Genomic DNA, 24,384 nt, shown 5'->3' with positions numbered 1-24,384 from the left:
GGAAAAAAAAAAAAAAAAAAAAACCACACACACACACACATGCTTAAATGAATTTTATTGACTTGTAAAAATTGATTGTGAATTTCCCCTAGCGATAAATAACATTACTAGTAATATGTTTTTTTTTTTCTCTTTTTATGAAAAAAAGTTTCAATTACCTATACTTTTTTACAGCATCAACTATATCTACATTCCCTCTTAATTTTTAATTTTCAATTTTTTAAATTAGTACGTCTATATTATTTGTAAAATTAAATACTTTGTCCCATGAGTAATAAAATATTAGTGACCGTTCACCAATCTCCTTTTTATTAATTTATTTGCAACATACCTATAGAGGCAACCACACAGAAAAAATAAATAAATAAAAATTGAAGAAATTTCTAAATATATCTTTAATTAATGTGTATGGGGGAAGTTACACATGACACTTACACATTTGGTGTTTGACGAAAGAAAAATGAGAAAGTGAATCTGTGAATCTGAATATAAATATAAATATATATATATATATATGTATGTATATAAAATATGAATTGAATCTCCTCCACCAGAACTAGGATAGAATCAAACGGATAGAGTTACATATATTAATAGAATTAGTGTAGTAAAATGAAGGATGTAAATCTAGAAATAATATCTGAAAACACAAAGTGATACAACAGCGGCTGCTATATTCATCCAACAACCCAACACATGGTGAGAGACGGTGCTGCTGCTTCCACTATTTTCATTATTATTATTTGGACGACTATTGGTATTGGAGTTCTTATTATTAGAACCACTGCTTGGAGAAGGAGAAGCAGCTGAAACACAACAACAAATTAAGACTTATTGTCTTATTCTATCTATATATTAATGCACATAAACAAATGGAAACTACAGAGAAAGAGATTACATACGTACCTTTGAGACAGGAGAGGGGGTTGACATGTTGGCCACATCTCCCAGGTAACGTCTGAGCCTCAGTGATGTTGATGCCCGCCTGCTCGGCCTGTCTGCTTCCCTGGTTGGTTATCATACTGCACAAACATTTTGGGTTATTTTTTATTATGGATTTCAGAGGATCACAGCAACTCTCTGGAGGCTCTCTGTTTCCATTCAGATAGTTCAAACAAGGGGCAAGCTCGTTCATGCACGAATTGTTGTTGTTATTGTTGTTGTTGTTGTTGTTGTTGTCAGCCCCCACAATGGTGCTCAACATGCCCAACGCTAGAACTATAATTCCAGCCCCATATATCAACATTGCCATACTCTGCTTCATCTTCAATATATTCTCCATCTTCACCAAATTAAAACTCCAAAGCCCAAAATTATGTAGGAGTTCAGCTGGGAAAGAAGTTTATATATGATGAGTAGGATGGAGTTAGAAATAAAGTTGTTGAGCCAACTCACAGCTGACCGGTTGACTCTTTCATATTAAGGCCTAACCATAGGGAAGGGACTTCGGCTTACAACATGGTCTATAAAAAAGAGGCCGCCACTTTACATAAGCCGGTAACATTAGGTGCAGCTGCTCAACGAATACCCATACCAAAATATAAAACAAAATACATGTTTGTCAGCTGTCCCAACTTTGCATGCTTTACAATGGCCCTGATTGGCGCATTCATTTTCTTACATGAGGTCGCACTTATTTGTTTCCTAAGAAATAAACACCCACTATTAGACTTTGGGCTTGATCTACAGAACTTAGCATCCATCGCTTTATGAATAATGGATAATTCAATTTCACATGGACATTAAGACGAATGTCCTTTTTCATGTGCCCATTGTTTTTTAGAAAATAAAATTAAAAGAAGATTTCTTGATTTGACAAATCAACATCATCTCTATCGGTTAAAAAAGTTTTTATTGACAGTTTAAAAACAACTTATGACATCCTATGTTAGCCGTAACAAGCATGGACTAATCGAGGTGCATGGCTCAGTAATTCAAAGGCATTAACCAGTGTTTAATGAGTTTTAGACTCCGCCAGGACCTATTTTGATGTCCACTATTATATGAATCTTTGATTTGCTCACAATCCCAAATCCACCTAGCATCACGTCAGTGCCTTCTCAAATTTACATTCAAATACCATGAACGCTTAGAGGCTCAAGTATAACCAACTTGAGAAATGAAATTAATTACCCAAAAAAAAAAAAAAACACTTTAAGAGAAATGAAATTCATGATATCTTCTATACACATTGAAGGAAGAGTATGTGAAGCAAATTGCAGCTTTTTAATGAAGCATATGCAACTTAATATCATCTTCCTGTCGAATTAACATAAACTTCTCCCTTGAGTTCCCACTGCCAACTCTCCCTTCTTACCCATAACCCTGCCATCTACAAGATACAAAATTCCTTCAAAATGACTAGACGTAGTATATCATCCCAACTTCAATGAGACTGATATGAGGAATGTTAAGTGCCACAGAAGGGCCCCTGCAGTTCTTCCGCAGAAAAGAATACCCGATATCAATAACAAGCTTTTTCAGAAACGATGCTGATCTCCTTGCCTTCACATATGAGTGCCCCATTATATATGCAATCCCTGCTTCCTTGGCCTGGATCAAATCCATCAGTTCCTCCCTAACAGCAGGATCCATAGCAGGGTTTGAAGGCAACTGAAACCTTACTTGACGCCTCCTGATTTGCGGGTTCTCCTCATCGAAGACAGATCTTAAACTCTGGAGTGTTAGCGACTTGCTGCTTTGGATGCTTTGGATGGAATTGCTCAAACCAAAATCTTCTAACTCAGAGACTACTAAGCTCAAGTTTGATTGTACAGTTCTGCTGCTTATAACGGCCATCCTCCCATCTAACGACGAACTTTCAGAGCTTGAGAATTGTGGTTCTACCGCTTCCATCTGTATGAACTCCGCTATGCTTTGAATGAGTTGGTTCTCAAAGTCTCCATCATCTCGTTGAATGTCCTTGTATCCATACCTCACGATGCACCTATACATACGATATGGTCTTGGACAAATCCGGCCAATGAGGAATCTTTCTTCAGGTGAAACATATGGAACTGGAACTGATTTCACACACACAAAAACTAACACCTTGTGGAACGCAGGGAGATTCGTCACAAAGTGAGAGAATATTGGAGGAACTCCCGTTGCCAATTCAGAGTATATGAGACCTATTCCTGGCACACGGACAATACCAAGGCTGGGGCCCAGGCCAAGTAACCACTTCAATGAAACTTTATTGTGAAGATCAAAGTTATACTTCTTTCGTGTTCCATAATGCCAGACAAACATTACAAACACAAAAATGAGTGAAAGCACAAGAGGGACCCATCCTCCCTGAGGCACTTTTATGAGTGCTGCTGATAGGTAAACTCCCTCAATAAACCAGAAGAAGAGAAGGAACACTGCAGCAAGTACCATACTTTTCTGCCAAACGAAGACTATGACAAGAGCCATAAGGAATGTCGTAATGAACATCACAGTCATGCAAGCAAGTCCTGGGAACCAAAAAAGTGAAAATTGACAATCAGATTGGGGTACTTAAATAACTATTACACCATCAACTAAAACCCTTTTCAACTTTATGTTTCTTGCTGCGTCTGCCCAAAAAAATGGCACTGGTAACAAGGACAACTATAAATTTTACTCTAATTTAATTTTTATACCAACAATTTACAGGACAGGACATAATCATCCCTGGTCCTTGAGTAAAGAATACTTTTCCCCTGTCAAATTCTTAGCTGGTTGGACATAAAAATGGTATAACTACTGATTCAAAACATTTGAAAGTGAGGACAACTCATTTTGTCTTGCCAATGTTCCATGAACACAGGCATGTAGAATGGATATTGATGTTGTTTTTTTTTTTTTTTTTGGGAGGGGAGGGTGTGTGTGTGTGTTAGGGAGAGAGAGAGAGAGAGAGAGAGAGAGAGAGAGCCTTATTGACATAAAAACTTACCATATGCATTTCCAATTAAAGTAGTGTCTCGAAATCCAACGGTTATGGCAAGAGTAAGAATCATAAGTATCCAATTTATTTCTGGGATGTAGATCTGGCCATATATATGTTTTGAGGTGTGGACAACTTTGACACGAGGAAAGCAACCAAGTGCATGGCATTGCTTGATGATGGAGAAAGTAGCAGTGATAACAGCCTGACTGCCAACAATGGTTGCAAAAGTGGCAACAACAAAGACAGGCCAAAATACAGGTCCTACAGGATAAACAAGAATAGGAAGAAAGATGAGGCCAACTAAATTAGAAATCAAATTTCTGGAAGCAAATATTAAATAATGTCAGAATGAACTAACCAGGTATTGAGTCATAAAAACTCTGAGCAACAGTGCCGGTGTTTTTGGACAAGAAAGCAGCCTGCCCCATGTATTGTACTACTAGACAGGGGTAAACGACAAATGCAAATGCAAGCTGTACGGGCAAGAAAAGCATTCGCACTATCACTTATACAAAGCTCTGACCAATTAATCATGATTAGGACCTAAATTGCAATGTTTTAGGGTAGATAAGCTACAGATATCTAGTATCAATCATAAAGTCATTTTCTAAATTATGTGAAGTTTTCTCCAAAACAAATAACTGTTTTTCTAATTTAGATTTCAATAAGGGATCATATATCAGCAATCCTCATCCATGGATGCAGGAAACAGTAAGTTATATGACCTTCCATCTACACTTATATACATATGTTTCTCAACTCTCAACTGGGTTTAGAAAACAACTCTTCTGGATTATAAGCTTACCCTTATTGATAAGGCAGTGAAGTGACCAAGGTCTGCAAACATAGCTTCAGTACCTGGAAAGACACAGATACGCCTATTAATTTATTAAATTAGCAACATACTAGCTAGGGTCCAAAATCTTAAGGAAGTTCAAATCCTAATGATACAAAAATATTCAATATAACCAGATTCATAAAGAAAGTTCTAGCAATTGAATACTACGCTTGAGTAATTAAATTCCATTTAAGCCAGATTCCACATACCAGTTATAGAAAGAAGAATTCCACCAAGAGAAATCCAACCATCTTTACCAGTCTGCCTAAAGAACTTGATAATATAATGGGGTGAAAATGCGTAAACAATTTTTGGGTTCCAGTGTATTGTGTTGTACAGCCCAATGGAAAAAATTGATATCAACCAGATTAATACAATAGGTGCAAACAAAAATGCTACCCTGTGAGTGCCACAATGCTGCAGGGCAAACAGACCCACCAATATGACACAAGCAAGCAAGAGCAGCTCACCTATAGGCAACAAGTAGCATAAGTAGAATATAATGGGTTAGAGACATGATGCCCCAATAAGTAATTGAATAACTTTAAATAATCATTATTAAAAGAAATATAAAAATAGAAACAAAGAGATCTTACCATCCGTCAATTTTTTTTCAGTAACTTGTAGGCCTGATACTGATGAGAGAACTGCAAGTAGAAAAGAAAAATTAGAAAGAGAACGGTGAAAATACTTAATTCTTTAACCCATGAAAATTTGTGGTTCAGAGCAAATATTGAAAGCGGTATTTCCTAGCAAATGCTTTCCAGAAGGTAGAGCAACAAATAAGTAATGCAACATAGGAATGATCAACAACTTAAAGAAAAAAAAAATATGGTAATGAAAGTCCATGCAGCATTGAAAATAAATCATAAGTATTAACTTGATCACTGGTTCCCATAACAAAAATAAATAAAAGAGCTATTTAGAAATAGAAAAGTAAAGAGTGCTCGGAGCAAAGCATGTTGGAAGTCATATATGACATCTTGCAGAAGTGATCCATTGTAATACATACAATTCAAGACTCAAGTGATTGGCATGTGGCAAATTATATGTCAGAAGGCTCAGAACATCTTCTTCATATCTATATGGGCTACATGACCAAAAAGAAAATGGAGTGACAGAATTTAATAAAACTTTACTTCCCTTCCAAGTATAAAGAGAAAAGGGCACGAAAACAATTGCAGAGCATGACAATGAACCATCCAGAAACTTTGATTATATCACCTTTGATAAAACCTATTAAGTACCTTACCTGAGATTGCTGGAGTAAGCACACCATCTCCTATGACCATGCAAGCACCAAATAATACAACAAGAAGCAGGGCAGTCCTTAGCTTTTTATGCTTCTCCAAGAATCTCTTTAAGGGGGAAGAGGATACAACCTGTGAAGAAGGGCCATATTTGTAAGCTGAAAGCTCCTCATCAGCAGCTTGCTGATTGGGAAGCAAACTAAACTTTCCATGCCGGCAAAGCAGAGAGTAGAGAGCAAACGTTCCGCCTGAGAACAATTTAAATATAGTCAGAACCAACTGACTAAACCAAAAGAACACAACAAGTTTTCACATAATCATTTATATCAGAATTTCATGTCTCACCACACCTTCACCATTGTCATCTGCACTCAATAGGATAAAGACATACTTGAGCAAGGGTATCAGAGTAAGGGTCCAGAATATCAAGGAGAATGCACCAAATATAGCTTCCTCATTCTGATGATTCCGTAATTTCCCTGTAAACGTGCTGGAATAAACATAGAGAGGTGAAGTACTCAAGTCTCCATATACTACACCAAAGCTCTGGTATGCTAATATTAGATTCCTGGAAAGAGTCACCCACGAAAGCTGCAAAGCCACAAAAAACAGAATGCTAAAGCTTAGCAATCAGGTGTTAAATGAATAAGATTTTTCAGGGGGAAAAAAATATCATCATACAATTTAAGATTATTTTAAGACAAATTTAATGCTAAAAGTACATAAGATATATGAGTTGACTGGAACACAGGACTACCCCAGCTCTATGCAATTCATCTGTTTCCATAGAGAATTTAGCATGGTGTTACAGTGAACAAGATGTGGTCGTAACTACAGACCCAGAACAAATCGTTTTACTTGAGCTAAGAAACCAAGGTCTAAAATTAAAGCGTTCAAACAAAATTAAAAATAAAATAAAGCACCGAAAGTGATTGGTGATATCAACCAGCAAGCCTGGCCAAATAAATATGTGAGCTGAGGTCAAGAGGAATGCACGCTGAAAGTTAAATAAGTTTAAAGGGTGTTGTATAATATTAATATTGCAAACGTACTACAGCAACAAACGGTTAAGAGCATTAATTATTAAAAAAAAAAAAAAAAGGGAGCTGACCAACAAAAAATAAATATATAAAAATACATATACATGTTTACCATGTAGACTGAAAACCCAAACCAAAGAGTCGAAACTAATAAAAGTGAGGCGGACTAATTTAAGACCAAGCATGGAACAGCGAGATTCTCACGAACTTGTTGAAATAAAATTATGAAATCGAAGAATAAAAAACTAAATGGGTAATGATTTTGCTTATGAGACCGACTACGACCAACCACATCAATCAGTCCGATTAAACTTTGCGGAGAGGGAAGCTTTGCGTTCTTATTCATCTCATTTGTTTCTGAGAATAACCACAGAATTAAAAATAATAATTAAAAAAAAGAAAGAAAAGAAATAATCGATCTTTTATTTTTCCTTAAAAGTTGAATTTCTTCCCGAATTGAATTGAACTGAAGAAGAAAAACAGATTATTAATTTAGGAGCAAGAGTGAAGAATGGAATTGGAAGGTCAGAGTAGTTGGATTTCGAAAATTAGTAAGCAGTGAAGAGGAGGATTAAATCGAGATTAGAAGCGGATATTCAATGAGATCACACACTGAGTAAGCAACAAGGAATTCCCAGATTCACAAACTCCCAAAAAAAAAAAAAAAAAAAACAAAACAAGAAGAAAATTAAATTTAGAAACGATCAGAAAGTGAAAGTAATTAAAATTGAGGGAGGTGAGCAGCCCTAACCTGGGAGGTTCTGGGAGGAGTGGAGAATCCAGACTCGGTGTCCATAGCCAACTAGCTGGTTTTAACTCTCACTCTGTATGCCAGTGCGGGCGTTGAAGAGAGAGAGTCCAAAATCTAAGAGAGGCTTTGCAAGTGGCTTAGCGTTTTAAGGGGTAAATTATTCCAAAAATTGTGAATTTATGAGCGAGCGAGCGAGAGAGAAAGAGAAATCAGTATTTTTATTTTGTGTGTAAATTTCCAACCTTCCTTTCCACACCTCTCTCAATCTCATCACCTCCGCTCCACCTCTTCTCCTTGCTTACCATTTGCACTCCTTCCACACGCGCCTTCTCTACCAACCTCGAGTGGATTTACATTTCCTTATCATTATCACATAAATGAAAAATAATAAATTACACTTTTATACACGCATTGAATATTAATTTGTAAATAATATTTTATAATTCAATAATTAGCATTTTTTTGATAAATAATTCAATAATTAGCATAATAAACAAACTATTTAGTCCATACAGTGTCCATTACATAAAATGTATTTATTTTTAATTTTTTTTTATGTAAAACAGCCAAGCCAAATATGATATTGATATGTCATAATCCATGTGACGCGGCTTGGTAGCACGTGTGGTACTACTCTTGCGGTCTCCAAGACTGGATTTGAATTGGTGATTGGATTTTTGGTGGTGCAAATGCAGTAATTTCTTTTGTTTTCTTTGTTTTCGTTTTTTTTTTTTTTTTAAATATATAATAAATTTCGACTCGACCACCAATAAAAGAAAAAGAAATCCAAGACCGGGATGGTAAAAAATAAAATAAACAAATAAATAATCACTTTAGCCCAATAAGACATAAATCTTCTTCTTCTTCTTCTTCTTTTTTATTGAATAATAAGACTTGTAAATCGTTACGTTTAATGAACAATAAACACCTTATGAAAACCATTTTTTAAAAAAGAGTAATTATTTTGTGCAAGTATTTATAATAAAAACAAAGGCAAAGGTTGTAGAATTTGCCTGCAAAACGAAATTATCCAAACACTTGGCACTTGCTTTTCCATAAGGGACAAAGTTTGACTATTCTGTCTCGAAGTAACATACCAACCAATACCAATCCCAATCCCATTGCCATGCTCACATTAATTCAAAATATGACATTTCCGGTTCACCAATGACATGCATGAAAATCATATGAGCTAATATGGTCTTTTGGAAAAAGTTAATTTTTGGAAAATTTTTGAAATTCTATAAAAGATATTAATTTGAAAACTACTACCCAATTCACAACAACAAATTAAAAGGGACATAAAAAATAAAAATAAAAATAGATAATCATATATTCGGAATCAAATCATGCTATTTGATCCCACTGTACGTAATGTATATATATATATATATATATATTCGGAAGCGAAGCAAATTCATTTTGGGGGAGATGTTAAAAGTTGTGATTGGCTTGCACGTCATTAGACAAACGGAATTGGATTAGAAAGCACCCTTGTCTAATATTATTATTATTATTATTATTGAGTTGAAGTTTTAGGCACACGCTGTGGACGCGGGGAGCTAGTGCGTAGGCTCCACAGGCACTCAAAGAGCTTAAAGAGGGGATGGAGTCCGCATGCATCCACAGTCCCACACCATGATTTTAACACCGATACCAAAAGTTTATAATTGAAAATTCGACAGTCAAATTCGAATGAAATGTGGCCAGTTATTGCGCGAGTAGGAGAAGAAGGGCAGCTAAAGGATATATATACACTGTATATATAAATGGTGACGTGTTGGAGTAGGGTTCCACCGGGGCCACTCTCATCAGACAAAATGATTTATGAGTTTTACCCCCCAAAAACAAAATAATAATAATAAAAAATGATTACTGAGTGTCCGAAAATAAAAACGTGAATAAATTCCAAGCATGGAAAACAAACTCAACCCAAGCATATATTACTCGACACTCAAATTATACACCTCCTCCTCAGTATTTATTACTTATGAAATCCTATATGCCATAGGCTTGGCTGTTCCTTCTTCGAAATTTCCACCACCGGCACCACTCCACCTGTACCCCTCTTTTGATGTTGATGTTATCCACACCACATTTTCCATCTCATCCAAAAAAAAAATTTTATTATTTTTTTTTATTTTGAAAAAAACCATCTAATAATATTGTAAATATCATATCAGAAATTTTCATGGTATAGGATAATCCAAAATAATAATAAAATTTATCAAAATTTAATCTATAATTTTCAAATCTACAAATATAATAGTTAAAAGGCTTTCTTTCATTAACTTATTGCTTTTAATACTATCTCATCCATCTAATTTTCTTAGCAAATTAAAAATATATTTGTCTACCTTTTAATTAAGTAGAAAATTTTAATCTAAATGATTGAAAATAGTTTTTAAACACTATGCCGGCATATTTGACGGAATTATTATAAAAATAATTATATGTTTTATATCATGCATCAATTTGACTTTTAAATTTATATTAAATAAGTCCTTAACCTCTAGATACTCTATACACATCATCTTCATTTCACTTAAGTGCTAATTCTTTTATATATATATATATATATATATATAATCGACAAAAATAAATAATGATAAATTATTATTTTTTTATAAAGTTCATTTCAAAATATTTTTAGTTCAAACATGTACTCTATATATTCTAATGTGAATGTTGAACTCTATATATTCTAATATGAATGTTGAACTAAGTATTGGTATATTGTATTACACGACAAGTAAGATGAAGCTAGCTACTTAACAAATTTTATAAGAAGGATAATATATATAGTTTAGAAATTAACAAAAAAGAAATCGAGAAAGGGATATGATAACCGTGTGTATTGCAATTTTGTTACAGACCGCACATTTGATTTTCAGAGTCCAAATAATACAAATCATTTTGATGGTGATGGCATATTCTACAATTATATAGCAGTTTATTAATTATTACAATAAGCATCTAACAAGATAAATAGTTGAGGATCTCTCCATTCTCATTGGCTGGTAGGATGCCATAAAATTAATAGTTTGTTTTCCAGGATTTCAATATATATATATATATATATAATTTTATTTATATTTGGTTGAAATAGTTTCAAACTAAAAAATAGAAAATAACTGAGAGATCCACCATGTTTTTAAAATCCCATCTTAGTTTTCACTCACCTTTTATAATATTTTTTATCAAATTTATTTAAATATATTAATTTTGAATTTGTTTAAAAAAAAAAAACAAATTTAAATTACATAGCAAACAAAATAACAAACTTCTTTTTATATATATGAATGCATTCCATAAGTAGCAAAATTGTTAGTTTTACACATAACTGGAATACAGTATATTTTGTGAGATTCATCATTTAGGGGAAACGGTGTGGAAGGTGATGTAGTAATTTATTATTATTAAGGAAAAAGGAATGTAGTAATTAATAAAAGATAATTTTGGCAGCCCAGGCCAGAGTAGAAAATTTTCAATTATTAAACAAAAATCTTAGGAAGTAAAGAAGAAATTTTGTTAGTGAAAGGGAGATAAAAAATTACTTGTTATTTTCATACAACTATGGAACCAAAACAGCTGTCATTTGTCAGGGAGATTAGTCCTTATCCTGCTTTTTATAATTTATCTTTCTTCATCAAGTCTGCTACATAACGGGCGTAGTTTTTTTTTTTTTTTTTAATTTATTTTTTTTCAAAAAAGAGAGGCTAATTTACACAAGCTTGGATGCAATTTGCATCTTTCTCATTTTTTTTTTAACTTTTTAATTGAATCATCATATAATTGGTACATATGTAAATAAATAAATAAATAAATAAAAGAGTAATGTATAATTTAGAACATAAAATATAAAAAAAATTTATAAAAAGTTTAATAAAAAATTAATTTTTTTATTAAAGAAAATTATTATTCTTTTAATAAATTAGTAAAGCTTTCAATGAATGCAAACGTAGTTTTTCAAGAAAAAAATAATAGTATGCACATAATATAGAGATTAAAAGAAAAAAAGTAATCAATTATTTATAAAATCTAAAAGAAAGAATTCAAAGATTATTTTTATAAAATATGTTTTTTTATTTATTACATGTATGTTTTATATTTATTATTTAGCCAAAAAAAAAATTAAGATTTTTTAACATTTATTTTTTTTATTAAATTTTACTTTTTCAAAAAAATGATATTTTATTACTTGTTCAAATTTTTTATTAGTCTTTATTTTCTTTTTTTCTTTTTTTTGTTTTGGTTATCTATTCTATTTTTATAAAATCTAGGTAATAATTTTTACATATTATAAAGATTTTAAATATTAAAAAATAAAAATTCATAAAAAAAGGTGATAAGGTATTTATACAATCTTTAAAAAAAGAAAAAGAAAATCAATATGTATAATATATGTTATTTTATTTATCACATATATTTTTTATATTTATATTTATTATTTTGAAAAAAAAGATACTTATAATTTTATTTTTTTAATAGAATTCTTACTTTTTTAAAAATATTTTTTTGATGCATGTTCAATTTTATTTTTGATCTTTATTTATTTATTTTTAACATATCTATTATATGTAAATATTCTTTTTTTTTTTTGAAAAATTAAAATTTATAATTTTTTTAGGTTTTATTTTACTAACTTATTTAATAAATAACAATATTATTTAATAAAAATTTTTTATTTTTAAATTTTTACTTTTTACATCTTATGAAATTGCATTTTGCATATTTATTATTGGTCCCCAAATTAAGTTTAAAGTGCAAAATGTTAGAAAAAAATATAAAATACAAAGTACAAAACAGTGTATAAGACATATTGGTACCAACATCCCTATACATATATAATTATGTGCAATCCAAAAAATAAATAAATAAAAGAGTTTTGTTGATTGTCTGTAGACTATTTAATTTGTCCCTACTTAAATAACATATCTTATGGTTGGCCACATATTGGGAGAACCTCCATTTAGAATAATAGCTAATGAAATATCGATCATTTTTTTCGAAAATAATATCGACCAGTTACTTAGTGTGTGTATATATCTATATATATATATATATATATCATATTTCATCTATATCAGTTACTAGTAATAGTAAATAATTGTTTTTGTTAATTTTTTCATCGTTTTATTAATTCTGTGATTGGATGAGTTATACTTCATTAGTTCTCTGTGTGGTAATTTATGTTAAATTCTGGAACACAAAAGAATCTTTTTTATTACTTTAAAAAAACTCGATATCATTTCAAAGATCGGCACACTTATTGTTAATTGGTTAATTGGTATATCACATATGCAATATATATTTATATTGAAAGCGTAGATTTTGATCTCATAAAGAAAAATAAAAATGACTGTGTTAACAAATTATCGGATTTTTTTTTTTTTTTTATGAATAAAAGTAGACAAATTGTTGGAGTTAATATATATATTTTTGCAAGAGTTATCCGGGGATATGATATTTAAACGTTGCAAGTAGTATATTCAAATTAGATTGTTTTTTTTTTTTTTTTTTTTTTTTGGGGGTGAAGTATTCAAATTAGATTGATGTTAGCTTCACATTACTTTATACATCGGAGAAACAAGAAATCTCCAAATAAAAGAGCAAAAGTCTAGCATACTTTTTTTTTTTTTTTTGGGGGAAATAAGTCTACATCAATCTCAAAATTAAAGAATAATATATGTTTTGCTACATCATTTATAATATAAAAAATGGTGTGGTAAACAAATTCGACACCATTGTTTGTGTGTTATGCGTTCTTTAAAAAAAAAAAAAAAAAAAAAAAAAAAAACTCTAGTGTGTGTTAAACTAAGTTTTTCTTTCACCGACTTGCTGTTTAAAAATATTCACACAATATTTCTTATACATTTTACCAAAAAACAATTATTTTTCATACAACAAAGGGATGGTCCTATTGGGCGAAAATCACACTCATGGACAAATGTTGGAGAACTTTTAGCCTATATGCACTCGGCATGCCGTGCTTTGGTATAGTTTGCTTCCGTTTCTACCTTTTTCCTATAAGTGTATTTTGAGAAAACTATTTTTATTAGTTTTAATTGGAAGAATTTTTGGAAATCAAAAATATTTTTTGAAAATTATTCAAACACTTCACGAAGAAATTTTTAGAAAAGTAATTTTTAAGTTTCAAAAATTACTTTTGATTTTCTAGAAATTATACCAAATAGGAGTTAAATCATTTAGAAGTTTCAAGATCATACATAACTTTAATAATAAAAAATCCATTAAAAAATTCAGAATTATTTTTAAAATTTTATTACTTATCATTAACAATGATAATTATTATTAAAATATTTGCAACGTATCAATTATTAATATTTAATTATATATTAATTTTTTATATTAAAATTACATGAAATTTTTAGAAGATAAAATAATTTTTAGAGGATAAAATAATTTATAGATTCTATTAACACGGTAAACAAAATATGTAAATCCCATACGCAACTTGTTCCGGATGGTACAGTCAACAGCCTCTCTTGACAAATAAAGGAATGGTACGGTGAAGCACACAAATTAGACATTCTAAGTTGACTTTCATAATTACCCAAAAAAATAATAATAATAATAATTAACAAATTAATAGATAGTTAGCTCATAGGCGTTTAATACTCCTAAGTGTCCCTTCAGATTTAACAAACTTGGGTAGCCAATCCATGGTGATTTGAAAGCAGACCTTACCCGCTTCAGATGGACAAAGTCCAAGATCAGCTATCATCTTTGAGATGCACAACCAGCTAGGTTGATCAAGGTCTTGTACTTGGCACTTTTGGAGCATATTCTACTTGAAAATTTCAAAGAATCCAAAACTTGCAACCACTCTGACCTACCAAAGTAAGCTAGGCTAAGCAAAATTTCATGTCCTCTAACATCTTGCTCCTTTGAGGAAAACTCCAAAACCAGATGACATGCTTTTCTACCTTTCTGAATTAGTCTTTGACAAAAACACACCTTGCAATTAGAATGTGAGCTTATGAACTGCAAATATATCAATTGAATACATCATATCACATAACATTCATTAATTTGACATATAAGAGAAAATGTACGAGGTTTGAGAAACTATAAGTAATTGCAAAACAGCACAAAAAAACCGCACCACCTCTGTGTCTGTGGTATTCGAATTTCTTCATTTTATATTGACAGTCCAACAGAAATGAAGTACACTGAGACATTTAAACATCAAATTCAAGTCAGAAAAAAATGACAAGAAGCAACGGATCTGAGACAAACGAACGTGCATATTGAATTTGGCAAGGTCAAGAGGATTGGCAGCCATGTGATATAATCAGGTCCGCAGCTGAAAATCCTGCCGGAAGTACAGGCAGGGTGCGAGGCTGGGGAATTTCTTTTCTGTAGAAATTTAGGTTCCAAACATAGAACAAGATTAGGAAACAATGATTGTCTGTTAATGATATTCTCCAAGAAAACTCGTTACTTATGTTTGTGACCATGTTTAACCCGCATTCCGAATGTGGAGCCAAGGCGGATTTTCCACAAGTGAAAGAACTTGGCAAAATATGTTCGGCGGGAATAAACTCTGGTGCTTAATTAGCGCATAAATATCACCAGTAATCTTTGCAAGAACACATCCCATCCTTAAAATGATGAAATCTCTTACCACAATTTCCCTATTTAAAACCTCGGAGATCAACTTAATAACAGTATGACAGTCACCACAGACTCGAATTCTTAATGATCTGGATTGTAGAAGGGACCAGCTAGCTTCTCACTATGAATTCCAAGTGTCATTTCCTATTCTTCCTCATCGACATCAAGTACAGCTGATGTCAAATTCGGTATGTAGGCAACTTCTTGGAGCTTTGCAGTTAGCCTTTCTAAATATCGATAAGTACCAAAAAATATATGGACTCTACCTTTCAGTTCAAGCCTGGTGGTCTAACTGGTCCATGATTCTTCATATGCACTCTCATCCTTTTGACGTCTTTCCACCTGCTTGGCATCAGCATATATGTGTGAAAGCAAGACACATAGTAACCACAAAATCTCCCCAAGCTCCACGTTCTTATGAATCCTACAAGCCACAAGAAGGGAACCCCAGCCACAAGAAGGGAACCCCAGCCTACAAACTACAAAATCGGGACTCACCTTCGTTTCATTGATCAAATTATAAGCCTTGTTGAGATAACCTGCACGCCCAAGAGGATCAACCATGCAACCACACTGGTTCTTGTACACCAAATTCATGCTTCATGGCTTTGAACCAATGGCCGCACGCAGCTAGAACTGATACAAAGGTCATGTAATTTGGTTTCGCCCCAGACTCATTCATCATGTAGTCGTAGAAGACCTCCAAAGCTTCTCTGGCACGGCCATGCATTCAATAACCAGCAACCTTGGCCATCCATGATTTAACATTCTTCTCCTTCATGCAATCAAACGCCTTTCTTGCCATGTGCACCCTCCCACATTTGCAGTACATGTCAATAATAGAGGTAGTTATTCTCTTCCAAACCCATTTTTAGCACTTATGGTAGGAAATACAGAAAATCAAAGGGTAATGATAAAAGATGGCTAGCTACTCAGATAAAATGAAAAGGGAAAAAGAAAGGAAGAATATATTGCAGACTGAACATCCTAAAATCACCATTCACCTAGGCTGCTTATTTGGTTTTTGGCAGATAATATAACTGTTTAGTGAGCATATATATATATATATATATATATCAAAAATAAAATGTCTAATTACAATTTTCAATATAAATTTTTGACATTTTAGTTAAAGTTGAAAAATGTTTTAATAGACTTTACAATGCTTTTTCAAAACATGGAAAACAGAAATATTGACAAAAGTTTGCCATGAACATGAAGAATTTTTCAAAGACGAAATGGCAGCAGCTGGGATCTGCTAGAAGGAAATGATCACACAAAAGTTGCAAACTCCTAATCATTAGAAAGCTTCGGAAGCATGAATTATTCTCTTTAGTGTCTTCTATGAACATGCAATCAGCAATGTAACAAACAGTAACACCCTCGAGAATGAGAAAGGGGATAACTTTACATTTTCAATTTACAATATCGTTTCAGCTCAAAGTGCTATCTAGCTTGCAGCCTTGCACACCATGCAACCAGGCTAGCGAAATGCTCAAAATTTCAAACTTATTTTTCATTCCATAACTGTTATACATATGCTTTTTCACTATAATAATAACTCATGTATAATTCTACAAATCAAAAGAATCAACCCATACAAAGATAAATCTGGAAAATGAATATAACAAAAAGTTACAACAAGCTGCAGAGGCTACTGCTGCTTCATGCAAAATTGTAAGCTGCTAAACAAAAGGTCAATTCCATAAATCAGGACAATGAGAGGCTGCTCGCGTTGTCCAATAATTAAATCCTAACTTCCCAATTAGAAAAGCCGGAGGTGTGTGGTGTCATTCAGCCTTTTTATCTGCCATCCTGTTTTCCAAGAATGCTGCAACACTGTCACTGAAGAGTCTTCTATGCAGATCTTTTGGGACATTACTGGGCTGCACCCAAGAAGGCCCGTAAGCAGACACTTGATTGGTACTGCATGACTGAAAATGCCAACGCAAGTTGAGACATAAGAGGAGTTCCTGCCACTTAAATCATGTAAAGAGCTTTGGTGATTCATTTCCCTAGGGGAAATTTCATCATCTGCCTCATGATCTCCGGTGGTAGTCACAAATCGTAGCCTACTCTTGCCCGATTTTTTCCTCAGAAGACCCTGGTGCTGCTTCTGAGGCAGATCCCAATGTGATGGGAGAGAGCCATCTCGGTCATGAACTGAGTTGGTTAGCATATGGGGATTATGGTGTGAATATCCTTGAATCTCATTCTGAGGATGCAAGGAGAAATCTGATCTCAACTTCTCAGCCAGTCCCAGGACAGTACGATTTAGAAAATCAACCATTCGGAATTCAACTTGCCTAAGTGACTCTCCTGATGGTGCTGAAAAATCAGGCTGAACGCTATCAATGAAGCTCAAAATTTCAGCACTGTACATTTCTGATTGGAGGCAGCCTTCCCAGTGTCCCTGGCTCATCTCCATGAGTGCATCTGATGTTTGAATATGTTCCTTTTCAAAGTTCATCTCCTGCACATTTTACAGATGGAAAAATTGTTGAATTTAAGCGAAAAATACAGGAAGAAGATTTTAAATACCACTGCCTCAAATAACAGATAGCTTGAAAACTTGCTGTTTGTCCATCTCACTGTTATAATTATGTGAAGCGCATGTTACAACTAAAAGCAAAAGGCAAATCCTACAATGATTTAATGCACTAAAAAACATAGACATGTTGGAGGTGCACAAGTAGATATATAAGCTGTGTGATGTTATAATATAAGGATGTTTGACAAAACATCAGAATTTAGAGTAGTAGACAACAAGATAACCTAGTTAAACTCGCAAATCCTAAAGACATGACTAAAATGTCCAAGAACTGCAACTTTGGTTTCCAAATAAAGACCCCATTAAATGATAAGCCCAAAGCAACATTTCAAGCTGATCTTAGATGCAAAAATCAACGAAATAAAAATCTAATTGACAAGGAAGATAAAAAAGGAGAAGCAAAACAAACAACAGTAATCCATAATGAGATTTTGATCTAGTAAATTCTTTTTACGGTTAAAACATTCGGAGAAAACGTTAACTCAGCAAAATGCTGCTATCTGGCTCCAACTATTTATTCGACCATTGATTTACCTGAGAATTTATTATGCACACAGCGGTTTCAGGAGGCAGATGTAAGAAGTTAGGTGCTGTAACTCAAAATAACCATGGGAAAGTTGCCTAATTCTGTAACCTAGAGACTATATGCAAGTATAATTTCATCCCACAAACAAATAACCAAAATTTTGAATTCTAACCATTGCAATGAGTAAACAAATCATCTTTTTTTTTTCTTATTCTGCCATTAAGCACAGTTGAAGCATAAAACAAGGTATTCTGCAATGCATAATCAATGGTTAAGTGTTAGGACGCCGTTATAATATATATACATATACATATACAAACAGCCTTGTTTTCTCAAGGCTCAAGGCTCAAGCAAAGCGATGTAACAGGTGATTGATTCAGTGATAAGAAGAAAAGGTCTAACCATTAACCAAGTTCCTTCCACTCCACTTGCAAAAGCAGGAGAAAAATAAAAAATAAAAAAATTACCTACCTGACAGACTAAAAGCGCCATGGACAGGGCTCGATCCAAGGGAGAGGAGTAAACAAGATTGAAACGGACGCCCTGAGAATTCAAGAAGACGGCGAGGGCCCTGGCTTGGCGCTTCCCGTTGGGGGTCAATGTGGCCTCTGGGCACCTTCCACCAACCAAATCGGGCCTCAGATTCAACTGACACTCCCCATGGCTGATCAGATACACCTCCCATTCAACCGCATTAGTAGCATTGAACATCATCTGGGGAGGAGGAGGTGGTGGAGGTGGGCCCAGAACGTTGTAAGGGTCCCACACCTTGATGGACTGGCCCAGACGCGGCGTCCCCAGTGAGGAGAGCTGAGGAGACAGCGGCGATGTGGAAGCGTAGCACGGTAGCATCTCCGGCTCCTGCTCTAGCACCTTCTTCACCAAATGCTTTCCGGCTTCCCTCCTCCTTTCGCCGCCTTCTTCGCCATTTTCGTCTTCATCTTCCTCCTCCTCTTTGTCTTCTTCTTCTTCTTCTTCTTCGCTGTCTTGGGCCACTTGCACCGATTGGGTCGAACCCATTGGAATAATGGAATTGGAACTAGCTAGCTCTTAATTGAATTTGAATTGATGATGAATCCAAAATTGAATGCAGCAATCATGGAATTACAAGATCTCGTCCTTCAAACTCATATACATACTCTACATCTCAATTCAATTCCAGTCCTCATATGAAAATGTAAACCAACCAACAAAACACAACAACAACAACAAAAATGGAAAATGGAAGTGGGTTTGCTTTTGGGTGACTTCCAGAGCAGAGGTTGCCTACTGAGACCGACAGACAAGAGGTTTTGATAAAGATTAGTAAGTACATAGATACAGAGCTAACAACTAATGCTGTGTTGTCTTCGTGTTAGGGCGTATTTCTGAGCTTTGTATGTCCCAGATGAGATCAGATCTACGGCATCATCAAAACTAATCAATACATCTTCTTCGTCTTCTCTCTCTCTCTCTCTCTCTCTCTCCCCCCTACCATTTACACGTATTTCGTTTTCTGAAGTTTTGTTTGGACCTGAAACTGAAACGCGTTTTTTTTTTTTTTTTTTTGCCCTCTCACCGAAAAGAAACTGTGTGTAAATAAAGTACGCTATGCATGACATCATAATATCCATATCATATGCGATACAACATTAAATAAAAATTGAAAATTACACCATCACCCCATACATGCTATGTGCTTTCTGGGTTGTGAAAATTCATAGTACGAGCTTGATTAATTCATATATCACATGCCGCATAGGATCTTATTAATTACATTTGATTGCTTCACCACCGCAAGTTACAGTCCAACATCAAACTCAACTTTGTTACAAGTTATATTTTTCTTTTCTTTTTTTCAAAAAAAAAAAAGAATCTTTGTCATGAGTTATGGAAATTACCAGATTGGCACCTTCATTAATGTACTTCCTCAAATTGCCTTGTTATGGAGGAATAAAAATAAGAATGAATTTATTACCGCACTAGGATCATTTTAATTTGGTGGAAGAACAAGCAAAAAGAGCATCCCATGAAAACATACTATATCTAGACACACACACACACACACACACACACATTGAACAGAGATAATGAGATAATGAAATGGAAATGGAAACGGCTTCACTAACACATGTAACATTACAAGAGCTAAACTTGTAGCAGAGAGTCTATGATTCAGATGACTATGCTTTTCATTTCCCAATCTACAACACCAACAAAGTCTAAATTAAGTCCCAAGTCATTGCTTAATAACTCATGTCAGTGGCAACCTCTTGAGGGGCGCAATGCCACGGGAATGAAGCAATAACATGGTGGTGACTACTAGAAGTCTTTACATAGCAGTTTGAGGCTATCATTTGACAATCACCCACTACAACATCTGAAACTGGCAACTGCAACGGCAATGGCAACGTCAACGGCAATGCCAAATGGCCCAAATTCTCCACTATCTGTGTCTCTTCTCTCGTCTCAACCTCTTTATCCTCTGCAATCACTCTCACAAACTTCTCCAGTGCCTCGCGCATCCATTCATACCGGCACAGTTTAAATGCCTCTTTCGTGTTTACCTGTACAAGTCAAACATATATATATATATATATGTGTATATGCTATATCTCAACCATATCTTCTACATGCCAGCAATTCTGAAACTTCTATATTTGTTTACACAATTTCCTTATGAATCTAATTGTGCATACTGACCCATTTTCTGTCACGGTTTCCTTGCTCTGGCCATGTGTCAAGCTCTTCAGTCACCTCCAATGCAAACATATAGCCTTTGCAGCCACCCTCCTGGCTGCAAATGTTTTGTCTGCTTTTGCTTCTGAACTCCCAAATTCCTAGAGGAGTTTTCTGCAGGGCATAGAATGTGTTAGATGATTACAATAGTAGTAGGAAATATTAACAAGTGCCCTCTTCACTATTTTATAAAATAGCATGTTATCAATAAATTAAGCAAAAACAGGTACAACTATGTGAAAGAACAATCTAACTTCCAGCTACCAGACTGATCAATTGGCATTTGTGGTGTCGAGTATCTTCTCTCTCTCTCTTTCTCTCTAATCATCAGTATCAACAACACATTGAACTCAATTATTCTTACATCTCACTCGAGGATGACCAAACTAAAAAGCATAATAGAGAGCAAGAACACTCACATTTTGAAACTTTCCAATATCATAAAAATGAACTAATACAGGACAAATGCACTAGCAATAAGCAGCCAATTGTAATTTGATACCATAAATGTGGTACTATTAAGTATTAACCACTCTCCAAGTCTCGGTTGGTTGCTTCAAGGACAACAGTCATAAGAGTAGCAAAAAATAGCTCATCATGCTGAAAGTAAGTTGTCAAATCTGGAACCTAAAAGGTATTCAAGTTTTGTTGTCCCATATGTTTTCGGACTTGAGATGTGGGATAGCATGTGTAAAATTCAAATTAGGTATACATACATTTTACTTATAGATTAGTATCACTGTGGACATTATGTTCGATTGCAGTTAGTGTGGGGTTTAAAGTTGTCATCGCTATTGTGGGAAGCACCATAAAAGGTGGGTTGCATACATGATGAGGGATTGAACAAATATGTAAAATCAACGAATATATACGCATCATCAAGAGCATTTACTCAGATTTACCAAGTAGGAAAGGAACCTACTCTGAGAATTCCTTTCACCCCTGCTTCCTCTAGAGCTTCACGGCAAGCAGCTTCTAAAACATTCTCATCATCTTCCCAACCGCCCTGTCAAGAAAACAAATGTAAAGTTAGAGACCTGACCGTTTCTTGTTAAATGTTATGACACCAGGAATTTTTTTTTTTTTTTTTTTTAAAGAAACATATGTACTTTTGGGAACACTAGATCGTTGCGATTTGGTGAAGAAACCATAAGAACTTGTATTCTGTTTTCTATATTGCCGCTGCAATCTTCTTTGTCTTCTCTCAGCCGGTAAGGAATACAGCTGTTGTAAGCACAATCTGAGTTAGCAACTGGCAAAAAGCATTCAATTTCAGGGCATTGAAATCAACTTGCAACTAGCCTATGCATAAACTAAACGCATGTAAACATGCAGAAACTTGATTATGGTATTTTCTCGAGGAGACGAGGACTATGCATCCAAGTCTGAAAATTTTGTTATCATTCTATGTCTTATCAAGAAAGGAAGCACCATTTTCTCTCATCCTTTTTGCCCATATTCAATCTAAATGCACAGTAAAGGCTGGTTGGGTTGGTTTTATCAGGTACTTGTAGAGAATTCCTTCTTATGTCAAAGGCTGAACCTAACATCGCTTCCCATAAACACAAGTAGGAAATCATCAATTAATTTTATTTGCTATCATCACTATAAACAGTTTAACTTGTCTTGTTTCTTTCTAATAGAATTTGGAGTTATCTATCCCACCTTCATCATGCTTTTTAACTTGGATTAGTCCACCTGTTCGATTAGTCTTTGTAAATATACGAGCACAATATTTATCAATTTGGAATTCTTCAGGTGGGTGGTCTTAAAACACAGATTTTTGGGATACCCATAAGAGATAGAGAGGGATTTAGAAATTAAGGTCGAGCAACAAGATCGGTCATTTGAGTCATTGGAGCTGAGAGTATCATGTGAAAATGTCGGAAAGAGTAGAAAATTAGAGCACTTGGCAGAAAAAGGTGAAAGCAGGCCATTATCCAACGCCAGCAATAGACATAAATAATGACAAATTAAGAAGAAACCGTTTAAAATATGAAAATAAAATAAAATAAAAATGAGAAAAAACAACCCGCAACAATCTTGTCGTTTCCAATGGAAGAAAGGTCGTGGTGGTGGTGACATAAACGAGGATTAACATAATAAAATACTAATTGCCATAAACAAATTAATTATTTGTCAGAAACGAGACAAAATAGATCACGGGAGAGAGAGAGAGAGAGAGAGAGATACCAAACAAAAGCATGAGAGTTAAGAGGGGAGCTTCATTCAAGTCAATGATGATAAGGCCCACCCTCTTTTAAGTAAGGCAATTGGAAATTAATATATATATATATATATATATTAATAAAAAATAAAAAGAAAGGAAATAATCAATAATGTTAGCACTTAGCAGTAGCAGCAGAGAAGCACAACGTAGGAGAAGATAGGTTTTATTTAATTTAGGCTTACCCAGAAACAAGCCGAAGATTGTTCTCATAGCGTTGACGATGGCGACCTGTACGTGCTATGACTAAGGACGAAGACGACATGATGATTATATACGTATATAAATTTGAAACGCAATAAAAAAAAAATAAAAATAAAAAAAAACAAAGATTTAATGAGAGAAAATGGAGGAGGAGCAGGAGATGAGAATGAGAAGGAGAGGGCAATGGGAAAGTAATTGCTTTAGCCTGAGCTTGCTTAATTTATTGATCATATGGAGGAAACAGAAACCAGCAATTTTCTTCATAACCAAAAATAAAAACCGAAAATAAAAAAGGTTTTTGTTCTTCGCAGACCCAAAAAGATTAACAAGGGAAGCTTTGAAATTGTTAATGTCATGAGCTGTCTTTCAGATTTTTCCTCTAATTAACCCACAGGGCCCCAACCCAACCCAAAATAAAACAAAATAACAATAACAATAAAATGTTTCCGAATTAACAAAACAAACAAGTAATTAAGAAGAAAGAAGAAAGAAGAAAGAAACAATTTTGGCTGTAGCTGTGGTTGTGGAGGAGCAAGCAAGTAGCAACTGACCCACAGACAGATAATCGTGTTTGGAAGCAACACACTCAGACTCACAAACTTAGAAATTTCCGCGGGACCAAAACTAACTTCATCCATCCATCCATTTATAGTGATAACCACTTCTACTTTCTTCTTTCTTTCTTTTTTTTTTTTTTTTTTTTCCTTTTTTTGAAATTATAAATT

The 24,384-nt window shown here is 34.0% G+C and overlaps 4 protein-coding genes across 6 annotated transcripts; all 4 read right to left on the bottom strand.

Annotated features, from left to right (window-relative positions):
* Window positions 1-402: 402 nt before the first annotated feature.
* LOC125424159 (non-specific lipid transfer protein GPI-anchored 30) lies at window positions 403-2,016 on the bottom strand. Its single transcript, XM_048480898.2, has 2 exons — window positions 907-2,016; window positions 403-806 (listed from the first exon to the last, which is right to left on the bottom strand). Exons 1-2 carry the CDS (start codon window positions 1,280-1,282, stop codon window positions 628-630), a joined length of 555 nt encoding a protein of 184 aa, XP_048336855.2. The 5' UTR covers window positions 1,283-2,016; the 3' UTR covers window positions 403-627.
* Window positions 2,017-2,153: 137 nt separating this feature from the next.
* LOC107427990 (potassium transporter 4) lies at window positions 2,154-8,143 on the bottom strand. 2 transcript variants are annotated; one of them, XM_016038413.4, is made up of 9 exons: window positions 7,793-8,143; window positions 6,352-6,592; window positions 6,004-6,249; window positions 5,348-5,398; window positions 4,961-5,221; window positions 4,719-4,771; window positions 4,272-4,386; window positions 3,920-4,174; window positions 2,154-3,458 (listed from the first exon to the last, which is right to left on the bottom strand). In XM_016038413.4, the coding sequence occupies exons 1-9, from the start codon at window positions 7,835-7,837 to the stop codon at window positions 2,362-2,364; spliced, it is 2,364 nt and encodes a 787-aa protein (XP_015893899.2). In that variant the 5' UTR covers window positions 7,838-8,143; the 3' UTR covers window positions 2,154-2,361. The 2 variants fall into 2 exon arrangements, with proteins under 2 accessions (XP_015893899.2, XP_048336851.2); XM_048480894.2 differs by lacking the exon at window positions 7,793-8,143 and adding an exon at window positions 7,331-7,398.
* Window positions 8,144-16,821: 8,678 nt separating this feature from the next.
* On the bottom strand, window positions 16,822-20,047 carry LOC125424158 (uncharacterized). Its single transcript, XM_048480896.2, has 2 exons — window positions 18,982-20,047; window positions 16,822-17,906 (listed from the first exon to the last, which is right to left on the bottom strand). Exons 1-2 carry the CDS (start codon window positions 19,528-19,530, stop codon window positions 17,199-17,201), a joined length of 1,257 nt encoding a protein of 418 aa, XP_048336853.2. The 5' UTR covers window positions 19,531-20,047; the 3' UTR covers window positions 16,822-17,198.
* A 533-nt stretch (window positions 20,048-20,580) lies between these two features.
* On the bottom strand, window positions 20,581-24,365 carry LOC107428011 (nudix hydrolase 13, mitochondrial). Of its 2 annotated transcripts, none has more exons than XM_025077707.3 (5): window positions 23,641-24,365; window positions 22,338-22,480; window positions 22,151-22,234; window positions 21,193-21,342; window positions 20,581-21,056 (listed from the first exon to the last, which is right to left on the bottom strand). In XM_025077707.3, the coding sequence occupies exons 1-5, from the start codon at window positions 23,666-23,668 to the stop codon at window positions 20,736-20,738; spliced, it is 726 nt and encodes a 241-aa protein (XP_024933475.3). In that variant the 5' UTR covers window positions 23,669-24,365; the 3' UTR covers window positions 20,581-20,735. The 2 variants fall into 2 exon arrangements, with proteins under 2 accessions (XP_024933475.3, XP_015893936.4); XM_016038450.4 differs by having other exon boundaries at window positions 22,338-22,452; window positions 23,641-24,363.
* Window positions 24,366-24,384: the final 19 nt, after the last annotated feature.

Source organism: Ziziphus jujuba, chromosome 9, assembly GCF_031755915.1.
Source record: "Ziziphus jujuba cultivar Dongzao chromosome 9, ASM3175591v1".
NCBI lineage: Eukaryota > Viridiplantae > Streptophyta > Magnoliopsida > Rosales > Rhamnaceae > Ziziphus > Ziziphus jujuba.
The sequence above is the reverse complement of the archived record's forward strand: the minus strand, read 5'-3'. Positions and strand labels throughout refer to the sequence as shown.

Coding starts and splice junctions, on each gene's coding strand:
- LOC125424159 (XM_048480898.2), bottom strand. CDS start 1,282: ATGGAGAATATATTGAAGATGAAGCAGAGTATGGCAATGTTGATATAT. Junction 807..906: donor CCCCCTCTCCTGTCTCAAAG/GTACGTATGTAA, acceptor GTTGTGTTTCAG/CTGCTTCTCCTTCTCCAAGC.
- LOC107428011 (XM_016038450.4), bottom strand. CDS start 23,720: ATGTCGTCTTCGTCCTTAGTCATAGCACGTACAGGTCGCCATCGTCAA. Junction 22,453..23,640: donor AATCTTCGGCTTGTTTCTGG/GTAAGCCTAAAT, acceptor TGCTTACAACAG/CTGTATTCCTTACCGGCTGA. Junction 22,235..22,337: donor ACGATCTAGTGTTCCCAAAA/GTACATATGTTT, acceptor TTTTCTTGACAG/GGCGGTTGGGAAGATGATGA.
- LOC107427990 (XM_048480894.2), bottom strand. CDS start 7,387: ATGAATAAGAACGCAAAGCTTCCCTCTCCGCAAAGTTTAATCGGACTG. Junction 6,250..6,351: donor TGCAGATGACAATGGTGAAG/GTGTGGTGAGAC, acceptor AATTGTTCTCAG/GCGGAACGTTTGCTCTCTAC. Junction 5,399..6,003: donor GCTTACTCCAGCAATCTCAG/GTAAGGTACTTA, acceptor TTCTACTTGCAG/TTCTCTCATCAGTATCAGGC.
- LOC125424158 (XM_048480896.2), bottom strand. CDS start 19,530: ATGGGTTCGACCCAATCGGTGCAAGTGGCCCAAGACAGCGAAGAAGAA. Junction 17,907..18,981: donor TGGCGCTTTTAGTCTGTCAG/GTAGGTAATTTT, acceptor TAAAATGTGCAG/GAGATGAACTTTGAAAAGGA.